Here is a 21,667-nt window from a genome sequence, read left to right on the forward strand (position 1 = left end):
AGAATAAGGAGCAAGCTGAAGATGAGAACGATGGAGAGGCAAGCATAAGGGAATGAATTCCAACAAAAATTGCTTAAAGAGTTGTTTCGTCGCCAACGAAAAAGAGCAAAAATTACATTTCATTAAAATTTATTTATTGTTCATTTTGTCAATATTTTTTTGTGTCTTTAAGCCAATATAACGATAGACAGACGATGAAGAGAGTTGAAAGGTCTAATGAAGTAATATTCGAATCATAAATAACTGGGAAATCCCCTGATCCTACAATTGAACGAACTATAGCACGTTCCAGCAATTGAAGAAAAGGTCTGGGTCCACTCATTCCTTTTTTTTTTTTTGAAGAAAGACCTTTCCCACGTAAATGTTGGCAATTTCAGGTCGCTAGTCCCGAGTAATAAACACTCGGATTCACGACTGAAACCCAAAAGGAGGCCCCAAAATTATTTTATTATTCGACATTGCTTTTACTCTCAAGGGTCTGCTGCTTCCTAGCTCTCGCTAGGGACTGGGAAGGATCCAAACAAACGTTACAAATCTGATCCAAAACCTGTTTTTACTAATCAGTTCTTTATTTCAGGGTGATTTGAATTTCCACCCGGGAGGATATCCTAATAAATTATGTTATCAAAACGACTATCTCTAGGAGTCTTATCACACGCCCCCTACACATTCCTAAATTTTCAAACCCTTAGATCCGATTGAAGTGGGTTTCTCTGCCAGGAAAATTACTTAAGCAAATGGCGCCATCAAAATTGATATTCCTAGGGGTGTATTAATGCTCTCTTAGTCATTGGTTGCTTAATAGGTATCAAGGGTCATTGGGAGAGTAATTATAGAAAATTAATTACACGAGCTTCGGAATTTCTTCCCTTATCATAACCGTTTCACGGACTAGTCTCTTTCATACCTTTTGATTAATAATCATAAAAATATTAAATGGATAATTCTTCCAGGTTTTTCATTTTTTTGCTACTTATCAGTGACTCAGCTATTAAATTTACGACTAATGACATTTACAATTCCGGGAATTCTGGGAAATTACTTGTGCGATCCAAAGATTCCCGAGAGTTTCAAATAGTTGTGAGTTAGATAACGATCCAGGGCCTTAATTTATTAATGAAGAGATAAAGAAGTTAATCAATGAAAGATTAATTTCGCGTTTGTAGATACAGATTTTTGTTGTTTTTTGGGTCGGTTTATGGTGAGTTTTGTTATTAGTTTATTTATTGTGTTATTAAAGGAATCTTATAAATTTAACTTTATGGATCCGATTCTCGCGGCGTGGGGCGAGATATTAACGAGTTGTGCGATTATTGTTTGAGGATTTCACCCTTCGTTTAATTCATCGAAGAAATGTGTAGGTGCAGTTGAAATACTGCCGCTTACTAGGTGGATTAATTCGGGGGAGATAGGCTACTGTCGGTGTCAAAAGTAGAGACCACTCGAAATAAACGTCTATAACTCGACGAAAAAAAATTGTAAAAATATGGGACCAATTGCACTGTGTAATATAAATATTTCACTCGCCCAACACGAAGTTTCAAGTTTTTAATTTGATTAGTTTCTTTATAATCGGTGTGAGAAGCCGAAAAACCCCTCGATTTTCAAGGTCCGTACAAGTCGGCAGACTTTGAACCGCTACCATACATAAGAAATTTTTTTTTTTAAATCGTCAATTTTTCCATAGATTCGTTGAACCCATTGGAAGCCATCGAGAGAAGAAAAACTCAATATTGTAATAATTATTTATTTAATTAATAGACATGTCGACTGCGGCTATCTCGTTGTAGAATTGCCGAACCGACCTAAAAAAAGAAAGGTGCATTCTGAATTCAATGTAAAACACATTCGCTCAATATTTTTCTAATAAACAATCTCCGTTGATTTAAAAAAAAATCGAGAAAATTCGTCAAAAAAAGTGCTGTTAAAAAATGCTGTTTATGGGCCCGCTCACCGTCGGTCCCTCAAAATTGAAAACACATGTGCGCCTGCCTACCTCTTGGCTATGGAATACTATGAAATAGTATCACTATTTGCCAATAATAGCACTACATATGAAGTATGTAGTCGATGTTCAATCCCAAATGGCGGAATGAAAGCACAGTATGACGAATGCCTAAAATTTTCCAACTATGGAATGCATTTACTGTAGATATAAATTTATTCTGACGGGTCTTTTGACTAACAGGGCCGAGAGTCCATTCACTTGGAAATCCGATGACACCGTGATTGCTGGTTTCATGTGATTTCAGAGAGATTTCCATGATTTAATGCAATCATTGATTTCATGTGATCGCCTGGGATTTTTTGGTGATTTCGCGGTTGCAAATGATTTTAATTTTTCGATTTCATCTATTTGCCAAGGAGTGGGGAATGGCGTAGGGGCTAATGGGGGTAGAACCCGGAGGAAAAGAAATGCAGCATATTAATGCAAGAAGGATTAAACATGAAAGCAGGAAAACATGAAAGGGGGTAAATGGAGGGATGAAACCATCAAGGTGAAGTCATGAGAATCAAATATATAAATTTTTTTCATTCATTCGATAAAATATCGAGATACGCGGCAGCGTATAGGCCAAGAAAAAGTTTTGACTCTGACTGTACAAAACTGGCCGAACGCTGCCGTGTATCTATACACGAAGCAACTACTCCCTCCACTACCTGCGACTCATATCCATTAAATAAAATATAAATGTGACAAGCTACATAAAAAATAATCTTAGTTATATTATATAAATCGACCACAACTTTCTCATTGATCTAACAATTTTTTTATTCCAATCAATATTTAAAAAATTACGCGCATAGCAACGGGTTCACATACACATTCTGCTATTTCACATTATCTCCTATCATTTTTTTGCTACGCAGTTGGTAGCACTGCAATACAGCCACACACACCAAGGAAGGAGTCCGGGAATTTACAAATTGAATTTGGTGCATAAACGATGAATTCCACATTTTTCAATTGGGTTCCGTGCATAAATAAATTTTGGAAGAAGCAAATTAAGTCGGAAAATCTGGAATAAGTAATTAAAAGTCGGTGGAAATGATGACTGTGAAGTGCAATTATTTGTTTTGCTTCGATTGTTGATTGAAAAGATGATTTATCGTGTGAAAAATAAATGAGCCGAATTGAATTGGAAATAAAAAAATTTATAGGATATAAAAACAATTCCTTGGTTATTTTGAAAAAAATAATGAAATCTCCCTAAAAAAAACAAAAACAAATGTTTTTGTAAAAAAACAGGGCCAAGACAAAGTTTGAGTTGGTTATTATTGGGAAGTAGAAATTTTTGAAAAATACAAAGAAATGAAAAAGAAAGCCAAGTCAGCAATGTCGAATGAACAAACATAGTGCACAATCAGATTTCTATGAGAAAAATAGTTTCAAATCGAATAAGGATTTTAAAAAATTCTTCATGAAATAAAAAATTACTAGAAGGAGAACCAACGTTCTTGGCGCGGAGTTTTTCAACACACTGTATCAATCGTATCAATAGTATCAATCTAATCCGCTATCTTTTGATCCGCGCCAAGGATGTTGGTTCTCCCTCTACTAATTTTTTATTTCATAAAGAATTTTTTAAAATCCTTATTTGATTTGAAACAATTTTTTTCATAGAAATCTGATTGTGCACTATGTTCGTGCATGCGACATTGCTGAGTTGGCTTTCTTTTTCATTTCTTTGTATTCTTCAAAAATTTCTACTGCCCAATAATAACCAACTCAAACTTTGACTTGGCCCTGTTTTGTTACAAAATCTATTTCTACCGCCGTCAAAAAGAAAATATCAATTGTTGATGTTGTATTATTTTGTATTTTTGTCTTCTCTCGGACAGACAGTGTTTCTGCTGATAACACGATGTTTCGATACACTCTGCGGACTCCAGGAGGTCGTACAAGAAAATACGCGTTTGTTTTCACTGATTTGTGTTTTTTTAAGCGAAAAATAATACACGTAAATGGGTGTAGAATAATACACTACAAACTACGTAGCGTCTTTCTAAGTGGCGTCTCAATTATCAAATGAACCACTGGGTTGTTGGTCGCTCGCTGCACTCATTCCCGAACGTACACACAGAAAACGTTGTGCAGATTATCTGCAATCTTATGCAGGTTTTACACATAAGCTCCGCGAACCTCCCACTATGTGTAAAGTCTGCATAGTTATGCATGAAATATGCATAAAGTATGCATGAAATCTGCTAGTAACCAATTGCAGATTATCTGCACTATTTATGCATGTTCCGCCCATAAGAGTTCCGCAGAAAAAAAAGCCAGTACCGCTCACCGAAACTTTAACGAATTGCGACTTCAACAATTCGGAATTTCATAGAGAAAGCAATAAAAAATTGTAAATTCTAAATCAATAATTTAAGGGGATAATGGGACAAAATAGAACAGTAGAGGAAAGTGAAAGAGCGCTGTTTGTTGTATTAGTTTCGACTCTTCATCACGCTGTGGGTAGCTAAGGTTTCAGTTTGTCTCAGCCTCTCCTATAAAAGGTAAATAAGTTGAAGAAAATAAGTACGCACGAAAAAATTTAGTAGAAAATCCTCGCAAATTTGCTAGACAGTTCTTTTGAATTGTTAAATAGAAAATATTCTATTGATGCAGTTCCACATAAAAACGCAAGGTCAAAAAAGTCAATTACGGGGATTTTTTCGCTAATTTTTTTCTCCTGAGTGGTATGAGAGTGATTTCTCAGGTTGCATTTTAATGGTTTAAATGAGAACATGGCTGAAACGTGAAAAAGTAAGAATTCATTTTCTTCGCATATCCATCAAAAACGTTGTTTTTCACGTTTTGAGCTTAGAAATGCCCCTTGTACCACAGTTTTCATCCGATTTCAACTTTTTTTTAAATGTTTGCTATACTCCAACGAACAAACCCAAGTATCCATTTTACTTTATATTTATCAGATAATGAGAAAACGATTTTTTTAGTTTCTATTTTTTTTCCTCTTTTTAGCAAATGCTAAAACTAGTTGTTTTTCGTTATTCCACGTTGTGATCATACGTAATCGAAATATTATAACAAAAACAATGGGGGAAAACAACGAATTTAAGCATTTGCTAAAAAGAGGAAAAAAAATAAAAAGTAAAAAAAAAACATTTTCTCATCATCTAATAAATATAAAGTAAAACGGATACTTTTTCGTTGGAGTATAACAAACATTAAAAAAAAAAAAAAGTTGTAATCGGATGAAAACTGTGGTCCGAGCCTTTTTAAGCTAAAAACGTGAAAAATGACGTTTTTGGTAAATACACGGGGCAAAACGGTTCGAGTCCGAAATTTTTCTCACTTTTTTATATATCCCTTCATATATCAAAAGTCATCCAATGGCTGTTGAGGCCGAGTCGAGACTTTCAAATTTCACCGCGGTCTCCCCTTAAAAATTTTTTTTCTGAATGTTGTTTAAAACTTTAGAAATTCCTCGATTATTTTGGGAAACTCAAATTTTATTCAAATTTCCAGAACGCCTAAGAATTTTATTCAATTTTTTAGCAATTCCGGGAATTTCTTCAGAGTTGCTAGAAACTTCTTGAATTCACTTAAAATTTCCAGAAACTCCCTGATTTTTCTTGAAATTTCTAGAATCTTCTTGCATTTCCTTGAATTTTCTAGAAACTCCTTAAATTTTCTCGAAATTTCTAAAAACTCCATGCAATTTCTTGAAATTTCTAAAAATTTCTTGAACATTTTAGAATTTTCTAGAAACTCCTTGAATTTTCTCGAAATTTCTAAAAACTCCATGCAATTTCTTGAAATTTCTAAAAATTTCTTGAACATTTTAGAATTTTCTAGAAACTCCTTGAATTTTCTCGAAATTTCTAAAAACTCCATGCAATTTCTTGAAATTTCTAAAAATTTCTTGAACATTTTAGAATTTTCTAGAAACTCCTTGAATTTTCTCGAAATTTCTAAAAACTCCATGCAATTTCTTGAAATTTCTAAAAATTTCTTGAACATTTTAGAATTTTCTAGAAACTCCTTGAATTCTTTCAAACTTTCTAGAAACTCCCTGAAGTCCCTTGAATTTTCTAGAAAGATCTAGACCTGTAAGCTCAATTTCATAAAACGACTCCTCATAACGAAAACATAGACGTATCCTCATCAAAATTTTGCCCTTATGTGTAAATCATGCCAAATCTGTGCGGAAAGTACGCATAGATGTGCAGATAATCCGCATAAAAATTGTGTATTTCATGCATAGCTATGCGAATAATCTGCATAACTACGCATGATTCACGCACTATTTATGCATGATTTGCACATAAGAGAGTGACTTCGGCTTATGTGTGAATCCCGCATAACTATGCAGATTATCTGCACATTTATGCGGATAGTCTGCACAGCGTGTTCTGTGTGTGGGTGTAACCCGTTGAGCGGGTTGCAACAAAAACGTCCCGGTTTTTCTGTCACAATCCGTTTTCATTGTAGGAAATTAAATTGATATAGATAAGGAAAAAAAACAGATCTATAATCGTGACAGTAAATCAAATAGACATGTAAACTATCGACAAATGTAGTGAATTAGAAATGGATTTCGCGCCGCTCGAATGTCGACTCTTCGAGGATGAGGAATCAATTTTTAATTCGCTAAATTTGTCGATAGCTAACATGTCATCTTGATTTATTGTCCCGATTATAGATTTCTTCTTTTCCTTATGTGGGGGAGAGTGGGGCAAAATGAAACAGTCGAAAATACGACTGTTTGACGCAATTCAAGCAAAAAAATTTTTTTATCAATTTTTGTTCATCAACTTTTTTGTATTATTGGAAGTACTGATTAGAATAATAATTTTCCATTCAGTAGAATGGAAAATTATTGCAATGTTTTGGCGGGAGAAAATTGTGTCAATGTATTAGTTGAAAAGAAAATGAAACAACAAAATCCGAAGCCCAGAGAAAGGCCCAGGGGGAGACTCAGATTGGGCAAAAGGAAAATATAGGGGAGGATGGGGCAAAACGGCCCCCCTTCAATCGTCAATATTTTCCGATTCAATAATCCGATTGGGATGAGTTAGAGCTCGTTTTGAAGAATGAAAAATTATCTTCAAAATGAAGTTGAAACTGGGAATTTTCACAATGTCATTCACAAGTTATTGACAATTGAAGGGGGGCCGTTTTGCCCCACCCTGCCCTAATACTGAGTTTCAATCGAAAGAAAAAAAAAGTGTAATCCGCTTAATCTAATTAATTGAATTTTAATCAATTGAATCATAAGAGGAATAAAACATCAGTACTCCCAATACTAAAGGAAAGTTAATAAACTATAACCGTGTTTAATTTTAACTGGGGATAAAAATGAATGTTAACTCGCCCTTTTCCCTTGGTGATGTCAGAAACTGAAAAAAAACTCGATGATTGGGCGCCAGTTGTTTTTTTTTGTTTCGACGGAAACAACAAACCGAAAATGTTTCGAGGTGGAAAATACGACGAAAATCAAAAGTCACAAGAAACAGAAAAACTTGAAACTAAAGGGCCAAGGAAAGATGACAGGATGCTCGCGCTGCTCAGGGGGTCAGTTGTGGAGAGAGGGGTAGTTTGAAGTGGAAACAGGGCATTGGGGCTCTTCTCCGACAAGAAATGTACGAACAACCAATGTTTCATGCTGAAATGTAGACGTCTATATTGGCTCTAAATTTTACACAGAAAAGATACCCTCAAATCACAAAAAAATAACAAGAAGAACATTATTTATACTGAGAGTGAGAAAGACACGGATCAAATAATTTTGTAAGGAATGGGTACATTTACTAAATAAATAGCTGTTAATTAAAGATTTTGGGGAAAAAAAGAGATACAAAAAGAAATTACGCGTCCGCGGACTAGAAACGAAGATGAAAGCATATCGAAAAAGAAAGGGACGATCGTACATAAAGTTGGTTGAGACGGGCGAAAAGCGCAAATACGTAACAATATTTATCCCCAAAAAATTGAGATATCACAATAATTATTGGGCGTTGTACGCAAAGAGACCCATTCGGGATTGAGAAAGGAAGCATAATAAAACAAGCAGGGGTTCGGGCCTACTTCGCAGAAAACGTATGGCTGTTTCTTTTTGCGTTAATATTCTTTTTTTTTATACCAATTCCATTGGTAATAAGCTTCCGAATGGATCCGTGGCAATTTCCAGTTCCTGTGATAGGCATATAAATGAAATAAACCATTCTGAAATCTTAGATACTAAGGAATATTGATATCCATTTTATAGAAATGCTTTTATTTTATAGATCGCTTCTCTGTCTTTATTCTTACTGCCTAATAGCGCATGGACATTATTGTATGGGGGTATATTAGCCACCCGTACCATTATTTTCGGAATCTATTGATAGATAACTCATTATTCAAAGTTCGTAAATCGTCTGAATGAAAATATTTCTTTTCCAGTCCACAAATATCTCATACGGGAGTTTCCGAATATTATGTCTGCTGTGAACATATTTTTTTTCCATTTCAAATTACCATACTGAAATTAAAAATCAAATCAAATCACAATTCAGGGGAATTTTACATCCATCCATCCGTTTTGTTCGATGATCCGGTGTAATTATTCATTTAAAAATGATTTAGACATAATTTTCTCCATTATCAAAGTGATCTGAAAGACGTCGGAAATTTTCTAAGAATAAATAATTTTAATAAATATTTTTAGAATTTTTTTCTCAGATTATTATTAACTGGTTCAAAAAGAAATTTGTGGTGATGACGATTTTAATTGAGCAGAATTCATCAAAAAAAAATTTCCCTGAATCTCAATGATTTTTTTTATCAAATGCAATTAGAAATCATCAAATTCCACTCTCAACTCACATATAAAATCATTTTATTAAAACTTTTTCTTATAAATACAAATTTTGTTATACTCTGATTCAATTATTTCCTTTGATTTCATTTTTATTTTTCCATAAGTAGTAATCTATGTTGCAGATTACTACTCTACAAACGAAAATATTAATCCCGCTCATACTGAATATTCACAATGCCACACAAAAATACTGCCTAACGATTGAAAAACTACGCTTTTTCAGGGAAATTTCAAAGTTTTTCAACAAATATAATACGCTCTATCCCTGTGACGAGCACCCATATGCTGCAGAGTGTCTACAGGAAAATATTAAACTTTTTGATGGAATCGTTTATTACAAAAAGTTGAATATCTGCGAAATCACTCGATGGATCGCGCCCATGAGGAAGACAAACCTTTAATATTACACTGATAGAATGATTCATTTATTCCAAACGAGATTCGTTAACTATTAACGAATGGTAGAGTTGAATATGAGCAAATGAATATTCGTTAATAGTTAACGAATGGTTCACTTGAATGGCGAAAGGAAGCCTCCTCAAATATACATTCGTTAACTATTAACGAATGAGCATTTGGTGGGATCGAATAGACCCTAACCTGCAACCAAAATCCATTGTCTACTTTGTGAGTTTACTTAATGCTATTCAATCAATTCATCATGTACTTTGTGAGTTTAATTAATACTATTGTCAAAGAATTGCATAATGTAGGTGAGTTAACCGAGGAAAGTAATGGAATCGTCTTAATTCGCATGGGCAATCCAGGAGAGTAGGGAGAGGGGAATTATAAAGAAAAAGCTAAAATGGTAAAATCGTACCGAACGGAAATCATTATCTAGTATGTGAATTTGATTAACGCAATCATCAAAAGAAAAGTTAATAGTATTGAATTAACCCGGAAGGGTAATTAAATCGTTTCTTTCGCATGGTAAATTCGGAAACGTGGGAAGGAGGCGAATTATAAAAAGGTAAGAGCAGCGCAAACCATTTTGGGAGTGTAGTGCACGGCGATGTGAATTCCTAACTCATTTGTATCTTGAGAATTCAAAATCAAGTTCATTAGTAAATAAATTCGTCTAGTAACACAAGAATAAAATTGAAGTGTATACATTTTCCAAGAGTCAATGCCATTGATGAAGGCAGCCATGAATACTAGTGATGAAATTGTTATATCTGGGATTTCTGGCAGATTTCCAGAGTCTAATAATTTCATTCAGTTCCGTGATAATCTCATGAACAAAGTTGATTTGATAACAGATGATGATCGTCGTTGGGTACTGTGTAAGTTACTGACGGTTATTTGAATATTCATCATTAGTGATGGCTGTGGACTCTTTCTCGTTTTCGAAGCTTACAACTATTTTCTGTATAACTTATAGGCTACGATATTATGACAGTATTTCAAGGCAATGATCAGAATGTAATTACCCATGGTGATGATTAATTATAGTCAGTTAGGTTCTCAAGATATGTGAAACTGTAGGATGTGTGTACATGATTCCAATATGCTTAACTCTATTACTCTCAGTATTTGAAACTTTGATTTCCCACATTTTTAATAGTGTCCTTATATTATTTGACGAAATCAAAAAATTCTGAACGTAATTCGTTAGTGCCAGAGATCTAACCCGGGATCTCTAGTATTTACAATAAATCGGGCAATTTTTGACAAACATACTGGAGAATTTTAAGGAGTTATGTATCCCCGTCCCAAGGCATTTTCTAAGATTTGGACTTCGGATGAACACCACGCAAATTAAAAAAGAAAATGGTATTCTTGCGAATTTTTTCTTCGAAGAACATGAAATGTCTTTTCAGAAATTTTTTTGTTTTCTGCATCTTTAGATCATTCATTTTTTAGTGGAGAAAATAAGAAAGAAAATCCAACCCCAAAATTATGAGTACCAAGCATTCAAATCAAATTGCCAAATAACTTCGGAATATTGTAAAATTTCCATAAAAAATTGCATTAATTGTAAGAATATAATGGAATTTTACTTTCATAAATGTCCTTCTTCCCATGTTCATTCGAAAAAAAGCTATGATTCAGATTAATTCATTACGAAAAATTGATACAATTCCGTAGGTTACTGATCAATCCAATATAGATACCGAATCCATAGTATAGACAGAATTCGATGAATCAAATACTTAGGTATTGCCTCATTCAGCGCACAGACATTAAAATAATTCCACTCATTTATTCATTCAAGAATTTACAGTTTCCTATAAACTATCCACAGATCAACGAGATCTTCCAAGATTAACTGGTAAAGTCAATAATGCCGAAAAGTTTGATGCCAAATTTTTCGATTGCGACTTTAAGCAATCGCATACTATGGATCCTCAAGGAAGAATGCTGCTGGAGCACGCTTACGAAGCTATCGTTGATGCTGGGGTTAATCCCGAGAATTTGAGGGACACCAACACAGGCGTATTCGTTGCGACTTGTTTCGTAGAGTCTGAGTACACTTGGATCTATGAAAAACATCAGGTTCAAATAATTTTCTTCCCGTATTCATGAACTGAAAGAATAGAATTCATCGTTCACTTCATGATAATAGCCTTGAATTGTGAAAATTTACTGATTGAATTAATCTGATTCGGATAAATAGGGCGATGGCCTTGGTATGATTGGAACCTGTAAATCTATGTTGGCGAACAGATTGTCTCGATGGCTCGGGGTAAAGGGACCAAGTTATAATGTTGACTCTGCCTGTAGCTCGAGTCTCTATGCCATGGAACATGCATATAGTGCTATAAGGACTGGCCTGTGTGATAACGCCCTCGTCTGTGCTTCCAATCTTTGTCTTCATCCGAACATGTCAATGCAGTATGCTCGTTTAGGTGGATTCAAATTGAATTACTTTTAAAGATAAACAGAGGAGAAGAAGTTTACCAGATGATCGAGGAAATCACGTCTTTTTCTAGGTGTCCTGTCTCTTGATGGTCACTCAAAATCTTTCGATAACGGCGCTAATGGTTACGTGAGGAGTGAGACCATTGCTGTTGCTTATCTCCAAAAAGCCATGGGTGCAAAACGTATCTATGCGACTGTGGTTCATGTGAAAACGAATTGCGATGGCTTCAAACCGCAAGGAATCACGTTCCCATCTAGTCAGATTCAAAGTCTCCTGTTAAAGGATATCTATAAAGAGTGTAAAGTACCACCATCTTCAGTAGCTTACTTTGAAGCGCACGGCACTGGAACGAAAGTAGGAGATCCTGAGGAGCTAAAAGCAATTGCATCTGTGTTTCACTCTGAGAAAGAGGCGCCATTGAAGATTGGTGCAGTAAAATCGAACATGGGGCATGCTGAAGCAGCTGCTGGTATGGCTCAAATTTCTAAGATCATTATCGCCTATGAGAGTGGTACTATCCCACCAAATTTACACTATAAAGAGCCACGAGAGGGTGTCAAAGCTCTTCAGGATGGAAGGTTGAAGGTTATTACTGAACCAACACCTTGGAATGGCGGATACGTTGGCATCAGCTCATTCGGTTTCGGTGGTGCTAATGCTCATGTTGTCCTTAAGTCAAATTCTAAGGAGAAGATCAATGGCGGTGCACCTCAGGATGATCTTCCGAGACTGGTCGTTGCATCTGGAAGGACGGAAGACGCTGTTGGCTCTATTTTGACAGATGTAAGTAGATCTATTCATTTCTTCGAACAATTATGAGTGATAATGTAAATGATAAATATTTTCATTATTGAAAATCAATATTTCTGGCCTCAGGTTGAAAATCGTCCAGTTGACATAGAATACATTCGCTTATTACACGATCTCTACGCAGAGAAACTCTCACGTCATCCTTATCGGGGCTACACCATTGTCGGTGGCTGCAAACTCGGAAAGAAGCTTCAAAAGATCAAGCATTATCCAGGAATCAGGCGACCAGTGTGGTTTGTTTTCTCAGGAGTGGGCTCTCAGTGGCTAACAATGAGACCGTCTCTTTTGCGATTCCAAGTCTTTGCAAACACCATCAACAGATACCATGCAAGTCTTAAATCCAAAGGAATTGACATATACAGCATCCTGATGAATCCTGACGGATTGACCTCTGGCAATATCGTGAGTCTATTTGTTGGAATAACTGCAATGCAGATTGGTCTAGTAGACCTTTTAACAACCTTGGGAATATTCCCAGATGGTATGATTGGACACGCATTTGGAGAGCTGGGCTGTGCCTACGCCGATGGTTCACTTACAGCCGAGCAAACCATCCTAGCAGCATATTCATTAGCTCTAGTTCTATTAAGAACGGAATCAATTGACATTTCAATGGCAACTGTTAGTCTGGGTTCGAAGGAGCTTGAAAATCTATGTCCACCAGACATCGAAGTCGTGTGGCACAACAGCCCTGAAAGCTCAACAATAAGTGGACCTACAGCGTCAATAGAAGCTCTCATGGCTCGGCTGACAGCCGTCGATATTTCAACTCAAAAAATTCCTTGCAGTACTATTGTTTATAACAGAAAATACATGGCAGAAATTGGACCCAAGCTTTTGGCATACCTGAAGGAAGTCATTCCACAGCCCAAAGTAAAAAGTTCTAGATGGTTCAGCACATCAATACCTGAATCACAGTGGAACTCTTCTCCAGCCAGACTATCTTCTGCAGAATATCACTCAAACAATTTCCTCTCTCCTATTCTATTTGCAGAATCGTCTGTGCTTATCCCTGAAGACGCTGTCATAATTGAAATTACGCCCCATAACTTCCTCCAAGACCTTCTGGATGAATCTCTTCCTCCTCAATGGACTCTTATCCCCCTTATTCAGGACGGACAACAGGACGATGCTGAAATATTCCTGCAGGCAATTGGAGAGCTATATGACGTAGGGCTGCAACCAGAAATTTGGAAGTTGTATCCTGAAGTGAAATTCCCAGTATCCAGAGGAACTCCTATGATATCTCCTCTTATCAAGTGGGATCACTCTGAAGACTGGTTCGTCAGTTGCTACAAACAGAAGGATCGGACCACTTCTGGAGAGAGACAGGTGGAATTATCCATTTCTGATGAAGAATTTGAGTACATGGCTGGACATATCATCGACGGGAGGAATGTTTTACCTGCCACTGGATATTTGACGCTTGTCTGGGAAACTGTTGGTTTGATGAGGGGGTTATTGTTTACGGAGATGTCCATTGTTTTTGAGGATGTTGATTTCTTGAGAGCTACTACGATTTCTGAAGAACCAGTGGACATCACCATCATGATTCAGACAGGTGAAATCCTTTTCGATTTCATATTTGTCGCTATTTTATGACAATCATGTTGGATGAATTGCCCGAAATATTCGATTTTTCTTTATGGTAATTGCAGGAACCGGAAGATTCGAAATTATTGAAGATGGTGTAGCAGTGGTTACTGGGGTCGTACGTCATACGAACGATGCCCAATTGGAACAAATACAATTCCCAATTCGAGACGAAAACGAACCTGAAGAGTTGGATACCAACGACTTGTACAAAGACCTTCGGATACGGGGATACCAGTACTCTGGGCTATTCCGAGCTATTAAAAGTGCAACTTTGGATGGTACCAGAGGAACCATTCGTTGGAACAATAACTGGGTGACTTTCATGGACAACATGCTACAGATGATGCTGTTAGGACTTGATACAAGGAGTCTCGTGGTTGCTACGAGGATACAGAAACTGGTCATTGATACTAGGGAACATTCTCAACAGATTCAATCAATGTCACGCGACAAACCAGGTACAATGCAAAACTCAATAGTTAATGAATAATTTGAAATTATACAATCTAATTTTTTTCTCAATAGAATTCACAGTTTTTGTCAACCGGAAACATGACACAATTAGTTCAGGGGGAATTCAAATACGTGGTCTGAAGAGTCATTCAATATCTCGAAGAAGAACACTGAATGAGCCAGTGCTGGAGACATATCAGTTCGTAGCTCATAGAGATCGTGCAGAAGTGTGTTTGAAAGAAGCAGTTTGCCTAGCGACTCATCTGGCTGTGGAAAACCAAGTGAGCATCAGAGTGAAGGTACTAGAGTCCTTGGAAATAGGAGAGATGTATCCTCCTGAAGAGCTTCTGTCCTACCATATAGCAGAGATACTAGCAGACCTACCAATGATTCAATCAGATCTGCATATAACCACGCCCCAGAATCTTTTCACGAAAGAACTACCTCATAACATAAATATCTCGGAGCCAAAAAGATTTACTCCAGATACTAATGCTCTGATCTTAGCTGGCCGAGATCTTCTAACTTCTCAGAAAACCGTAACTTTGACTCATATTCTCCCAGCACTGAGCGATGGCGGCTTTGTCTTCACAATCGAGTCTTCATCTTTAGAGGAAATTGAGCAATCATCGAAGAAATATGGGCTTCATATCATTTCGGAAAAAGTAGTCGATCGCTCTACGTTCTGGGTCCTTAGAAAAATTGATAAAATACAGAATTCCGGCATGATAATCCAGGTAGACGATAGAAAGTTTACTTGGGTTGATACTTTGAAAGCAGTACTGCAAGCAGAATCTGAACGTGAAAACTCAGGTTCTTCCAGAGTTCTACTGATAAGTGATAAAATGTCGGAAAATGGTCTACTGGGCCTCGTCAAATGTCTCCGAAGGGAATCTGGTGGCAAGATAATTCGTGGGGTATTGATCCAGGATCAGAATACATCAAAGTTCTCATTCTCAGATTCCCTGTATGCGGATCAATTAAATTTAGATCTTGCAATAAATGTCCTGAGACCAGGGGGAATTTGGGGATCATACAGACATCTACCTCTTCCCACTCCGACTCCACGCCTTGTTCACCATGTCTGGGCGAAGCAGCTCGTACGAGGCGATCTCAGCACATTCCGTTGGATGGAGGGGCCTATCACATTGAATGCCAACTATTCTGATCTCGTTAGAGTTGTTTACTCATCAATAAATTTCAAGGATATCATGCTGGCCACTGGGAAACTTACTGCTGATAATTTTGATGGCACTAGAATTGCAGCAGAGTGTTTGGTCGGATTCGAATATGCTGGAATCACGACGAATGATTTCAGGGTCATGGGCATGGTCAGTTCTTGTGCTATAACGAACATTCTACATTATGATTCGACTCTTATGTGGACTGTACCCGATTCTTGGACTTTGGAAGAGGCAGCTACAGTCCCTTGTGCCTATGCTACATGTTGCTATGCTCTTTACTTCCATGGAAAGATGAAAAAGGGAGATAAGATATTGATTCACGCAGGATCGGGTGGTGTCGGACAGGCGGCTATCAATCTTGCACTTTCAGCTGGATGTGAAATTTTCACGACCGTTGGTACTGGGGAGAAAAGAGCCTTTATTCAAAAAACCTTCCCGCAGATTCCTGAAGATCACATTGGTAATTCTCGAGATAGTAGTTTTGAGCAATTGGTGATGAATAAGACGAATGGTAAAGGTGTCGACATTGTGCTCAATTCGCTTGCCGATGACAAGTTGCAAGCTTCAGTCCGATGTCTAGCTGAAGGAGGAAAGTTTTTGGAGATAGGAAAGTTTGATATAGCTAACAATAGTATTCTAGGAATGTCAACCTTTTCGAAAGGGATCAGTTTTTATGGAATAATGCTCGACAAATTTTTAACTGCGCCATCGGGAAAAAAGAGAAAACTGCATAGACTGGTGCAGAGATTGCTTGATGAAAGAATTATTAAACCACTCAATTTCACTATTTTTAATAGATGTGACATTGAATCTGCTTTTAAGTACATGGCTGCCGGGAAACACATTGGAAAGGTGAAAATGAAAAATATATTGATTTCTGGAGGATCTTGCATGGATGAATGACACTTATCAACCACTTGTTCAATTTTAGGTAATACTCAAAATTCAAGATGAAACGAATCTGGGGACTCTAATTCCAGCGTTGCCACGGTACTACTGCCGGACAGACCGTTCTTACATAATTTTAGGAGGACTCGGTGGTTTTGGTCTGGAATTAGCAGACTGGCTTATCCTCCGTGGAGCTCAGTACATAATCCTAACATCTCGTGGAGGCATCAAGAATGGCTATCAACGCATGAGAATCAAGCGATGGAAGAATTACGGCGTTAAGGTCACCATTATCGCGAGAAAGGAGGCATCAAATCCAAAAGATTGCGAAGACATCCTTTCGTTAGCATCGAAGCAAGCGCCGGTTGATGCAATTTACAATCTTGCAGTCGTTCTGAAGGATGGTCTCTTCGAAAATCAAACACCAAAAACATTCGAAGAGCCCTTCAAGGCCAAAGCTTGGAGTACAAAAAATCTTGACAAATTATCAAGAAGAATGTGCCCAAAACTTCGCCATTTCGTTGTCTTTTCCTCAGTTTCCTGTGGCCGTGGAAATGCAGGTCTTGCAAACTATGGAATGTCAAATGCAATCATGGAAAGGATCTGCGAAAAACGAGCTAGTGAGAGCCTTCCAGCACTTGCAATTCAGTGGGGAGCAATCGGGGATGTTGGTATCGTTGTAGACATGCAGAATAATGACGAACATGTCATGATGGGGGGGACTCTTCAGCAGAGAATCGCATCCTGTCTTCACGAACTTGATGGCTTTCTCAATCAGAAGTGTCCCGTCGTTGCAAGCATGGTGGTTACTGAAAATCGAGCTGGTAGCTCGGGTTGTCTTAATATTGCTGACACTGTCCTTAATATCATGGGTATCAAAGACTTGAAGTCAGTTGGTGTACATACATCACTAGCTGAGCTTGGGATGGACTCTATGATGGCTATGGAAATTAAGCAAACATTGGAACGTGAGTTCGAGATATTTCTAACCGCACAAAATATTCGTGATTTGACCTTCGCAAAGCTTATTGAGCGGGACTCAAAAAATACTGAGCAGGAAAAAACGGCTGCGGAAGTGATGGAGGAAGAGGCATTTGTAGGGATGAAGTTTATGATTAGGCTGCTTGGAAAGGAAGAAGCAATGAAGGAGACTTGCTTGGAGTTGTACACAAAACGAGAGAGTGGAAGACCAGAGGTGTTCTTGATTCCAGGTTTTGAGGGTTGTGGTGCTGTATTTATGAATCTTGCAAAGAATATTACGGCTTTTGCTACTTGTTTACAATTGAATAATTTGCGTACGAAGCATCTTTCTATTCCGGATATGGCGGATGAATTGTTACCAGTGAGTATTTGTTCTTTCTTTAACCCTTCAGTGGTCGCACAATGAAGGAATTCCAGCTGTTTTTCGATTTTTATTTTTTCACACAAAAACTTGGTGAGTAAAAATTCATAAAAATTTGTATTTCTACGTTCAAATATATCGGACATAGGAGATGCTAGGGCAAAAACGAACCAGGCGGGCAAAACCGATCATTGACAGGAAATTCAAAATTTTTGTTTTTGCTTCGTATTCGTGCCTTTTTCCGATTTCTTAATTTTGGGTAAAAATCCCTAGAAATGTCATGAAACGTGAAGAAATGATGTTTGTAAAAAATGTCTGTATGTGTGTAGGTATGTGTGTTTATTGAGAAAAAGATGCTGAAATTCTAGCTGCTAATTGGTACTACTGAGATTCAAATTTGTGCTAAATTGCAGCTCGATCAGTTCAGCGATTCCTGAGATATAGCGATTCTTCGAAAATCGATTTTTAGTCATATCTCCTGAACCATTCGACCGATTCGATTTTTTTCTCAAAATACTAGTCATGATAACACCTATTTAATAGAATTACAAAAAGACCATTACACCTTGAGTAAATATTTTATTCTCGTTTTTTCATTTTTTCGCTGAAATGGCACAATAACTTGAAAAATAATCGAGATAGAAACTTGGAACTTGATATGATTTTAGGACTTATGAGTAAAAAGTTTGGGATTCTGGATGAATGAAATTGGACCGGTAGTTTCGGAGATATTCAACTTTGTATTGAAAATCTTTTGCTCAATATCTCAAAAACTATTAATCCGATTTCAGTTTTTTCTTCAAAATGTGTGAGAAAGCCGTATAATATGAATATATGATTTTATTTTTTTGAAAACAAGCATTGGGAACCATTCGGAATCCTACTACTAATGAAATTGGTAGAAAGGAAAATAGGAGAGGAAAAAAATCGCGGAGAGTAGCAGTCATATGTAATCCGTCAAATGGCTTCTGTCGCGCTGCTGGTTTAGACAAGAAATAAATATAACAATATCCGTTTTGCCTTTCGACACAGATTCCTAGGAAATATTGGTTTTTTAAAGTCATTTGTGGTTTGAGGTGATTAGCAAATCTAATCAAATTGCGATTCAACGATACTTGTCTACAAAACCCTTGTGATGGTTACAATCCAAGAAACTCACTTTTAATTCAACCCATTCAATTCCTGTTTTGAAGGAAAGAAAAAAATAAATAAATCACCAATTTTCTGTCAGTGGTTCGTTTTGCCCTGCCGGCCCGTTGTTCCCTACTCTCCCCTATTAACAATATTTTTTGACCCAGACTTACACCAATAAGTTATTAAAAACTTTTGAAATCTCAATGCGCCCAACTATGTTCGGTGAGTTGCGACCACTTAAGGGTCAAAGATTTGTGAATAGAGACTATACTTTAAAAATCATGACTCATTGGTATATGTACAGTACATCCTCAAGAAAAATGACAGCCGAAGAGATTTTGTGATGGTTGGATACTCGTATGGAGCACTTATTACTATCGAATTAGTGAGAAAATTAGAGGCTGAGTCGTTCACAGGCAAAGTAATTCTCATTGATGGGGCACCGCTACTTTCGAAAGTCCTTAGAGATCAACAGTTTGTATCAAACAACGACAATGAACTCCAGACGAAACTTCTGCTGAGTATAGCTAACCGTATTGCGCCAAAACTTTCTCGACAATTATTTGTGCAACTCAAACGGAGCAACTCTTGGGAAGAAAAGTTGGATGCCTTCACAAAATTCGTGCCCGCTAAGGCATTAAAAATTTCATCCGAGCAACAAAGAAATATTTGGACTTGTATATATAACCGGACGCTTGCATTCAATAATTATGATATTTCTAGCTTTCCGCTTCTCAGATCTACAATCACTCTCCTGAAACCGTCTGTTCAAAGCGTGAAGAATTTACCTGCAGATTATGATATTAGTAAGGTAAATTCAGTTTAACAAATCGTATAAATGCTTTAGGGATTCTCGGCGCAAATGATTCAAGAAAAGCCGTATCATAATTTGGCAGTAGAATAACTGCACCTAAAAGAAATAAATCTTCCAACGTAGGAAGTACGGCAATAAGAAGTTCCTAGTTTTTCGAAACCTAATTCCCGAGATATTCTATTTTTTGGTTTCACTACTCTCATGTAAACCAATTTTGAATTATTTTTCCGATCTTCTATAACATCCTCTTTTTCACACTATCAGGATCATTTCACCTCACTATCAGATTAAAATAGACGGAATTTGGCCAAGATTAACGGGGTATAAATCCTCTACCGCGGAAGTGGGCCCCTTCCCATACGGATTTCCACATATTTCGGAGGGCTTGCTGTTCAGTACAAATGTGCATAAAAAATAGTCTCAATCAACTGATTTCTGCACTCTAAACTTTTCTTCTTTGCCCGAACCAAATATCATTCTACTTCCTACAAGGGTAGACTTACGTTAAATATAGTTTTCCACTTCGTTGCAAACCAACCACCATTCTATAACTCTGTTTTACATATTTTAGATAACAAGGGGGAAAGTAAAATGCCACATTCTTGAAGGAGATCACGTTTCAATACTCGATAATCCAAACGTAACACGTGTAATTAATGGAGAACGAATTGAAGATGTCACGGCAGTAGAAACTATCACCATGCAAAACGGAAAGATTCTCACCCCCATGTATGAGGCGAGTAATGGAAGATTAACTAGTTAGAAATGGAAAAAAACCATTCGCTCCGTCATATTAGTCTTCAATATATGCTGTATTTTCCAGTTCTCATTATTGAAAAGGAATGTCTTTTGATGTTCACCACATTGTAATTTGAACTAGTACTGATGTTTTAGCTTACTGATTCCTACCTTTTGTTTATGAATTGAGCAGTTGAAAATTAGACTAAGTATTAATGATTAAAAAATAAAAGAAATAATTCTGAAAATATTTTGAATGTTGTTTTTTATATTTCGCATAAAAATAAGAATAAAAGCGCAGAGTACATTTTCTGAAATGGCTCATGTAGTAGAGGTATTACAAAAGTAAACTCATTATTAGGTGTATAACTTAATCTTTCCCTTTTTTTTATCGAGTGCAGTGTCTTATGTTGTAAGTTCGGGGAACAATTCGAGTAAAAACAATCACTTCATTTAACAATAAATATATTAAAGACTGCAACAATAAAATAGGATACATTTAAGCAACAAATTTACACGTATTTATACGTCTGCCATTAAAATCGACCAGATAGATTGACGCGCATGATGACGGGATTACGATATATCAGGCGTCGATAAAAAGATCTCGGCCGGTATCCAGGCTGCCTTTGATACCTCTTCTCAATACCTTCCCTTCAAAGCAGACAGGTCAATTACGATCTTCTGCAACATACAACTCAATTATAAAATTTCAATTCCCAATAAAGATTGACAGTTTAGATGACACGCATGTGTCAATCCTTTGGTGAGCACGTCGGCAGCCATCTGGTCTGTTATGCCGAACGTCCATATGCTTGGATCTGGAGTGTGTCGTGGAGCTCTTGATTCGACTCTGGACACTGTGAATCATTCCAAAGTGTAATCCTGTCGCACTGCAGGCCAACCGACTGCAGTAGTTTCTGAAGGCTTCTTCCCAGGTCTTAGGTTCCGATAAAACAGTATAATGGACGAATTCACCAACATCAGCTTCCGTCAACGGTGCTGCTGAACCATCGTCGAAAACGT

General features: G+C 37.0%; 1 protein-coding gene across 1 annotated transcript; it reads left to right on the plus strand.

Moving 5' to 3' along the window:
• Positions 1 to 9,954: 9,954 nt before the first annotated feature.
• LOC107038498 (fatty acid synthase) lies at positions 9,955 to 20,817 on the plus strand. Its single transcript, XM_015257637.1, has 10 exons — positions 9,955 to 10,102; positions 11,065 to 11,315; positions 11,437 to 11,668; positions 11,753 to 12,465; positions 12,559 to 14,053; positions 14,151 to 14,546; positions 14,614 to 16,577; positions 16,657 to 17,955; positions 19,394 to 19,900; positions 20,475 to 20,817. The coding sequence occupies exons 1-10, from the start codon at positions 9,955 to 9,957 to the stop codon at positions 20,664 to 20,666; spliced, it is 7,197 nt and encodes a 2,398-aa protein (XP_015113123.1). The 3' UTR covers positions 20,667 to 20,817.
• The last annotated feature ends 850 nt before the right edge of the window (positions 20,818 to 21,667 follow it).

The sequence above is a fragment of the Diachasma alloeum genome, unplaced genomic scaffold (assembly GCF_001412515.2).
Source record: "Diachasma alloeum isolate Michigan unplaced genomic scaffold, Dall2.0 Dall_scaffold_00284, whole genome shotgun sequence".
Taxonomy (NCBI): domain Eukaryota; kingdom Metazoa; phylum Arthropoda; class Insecta; order Hymenoptera; family Braconidae; genus Diachasma; species Diachasma alloeum.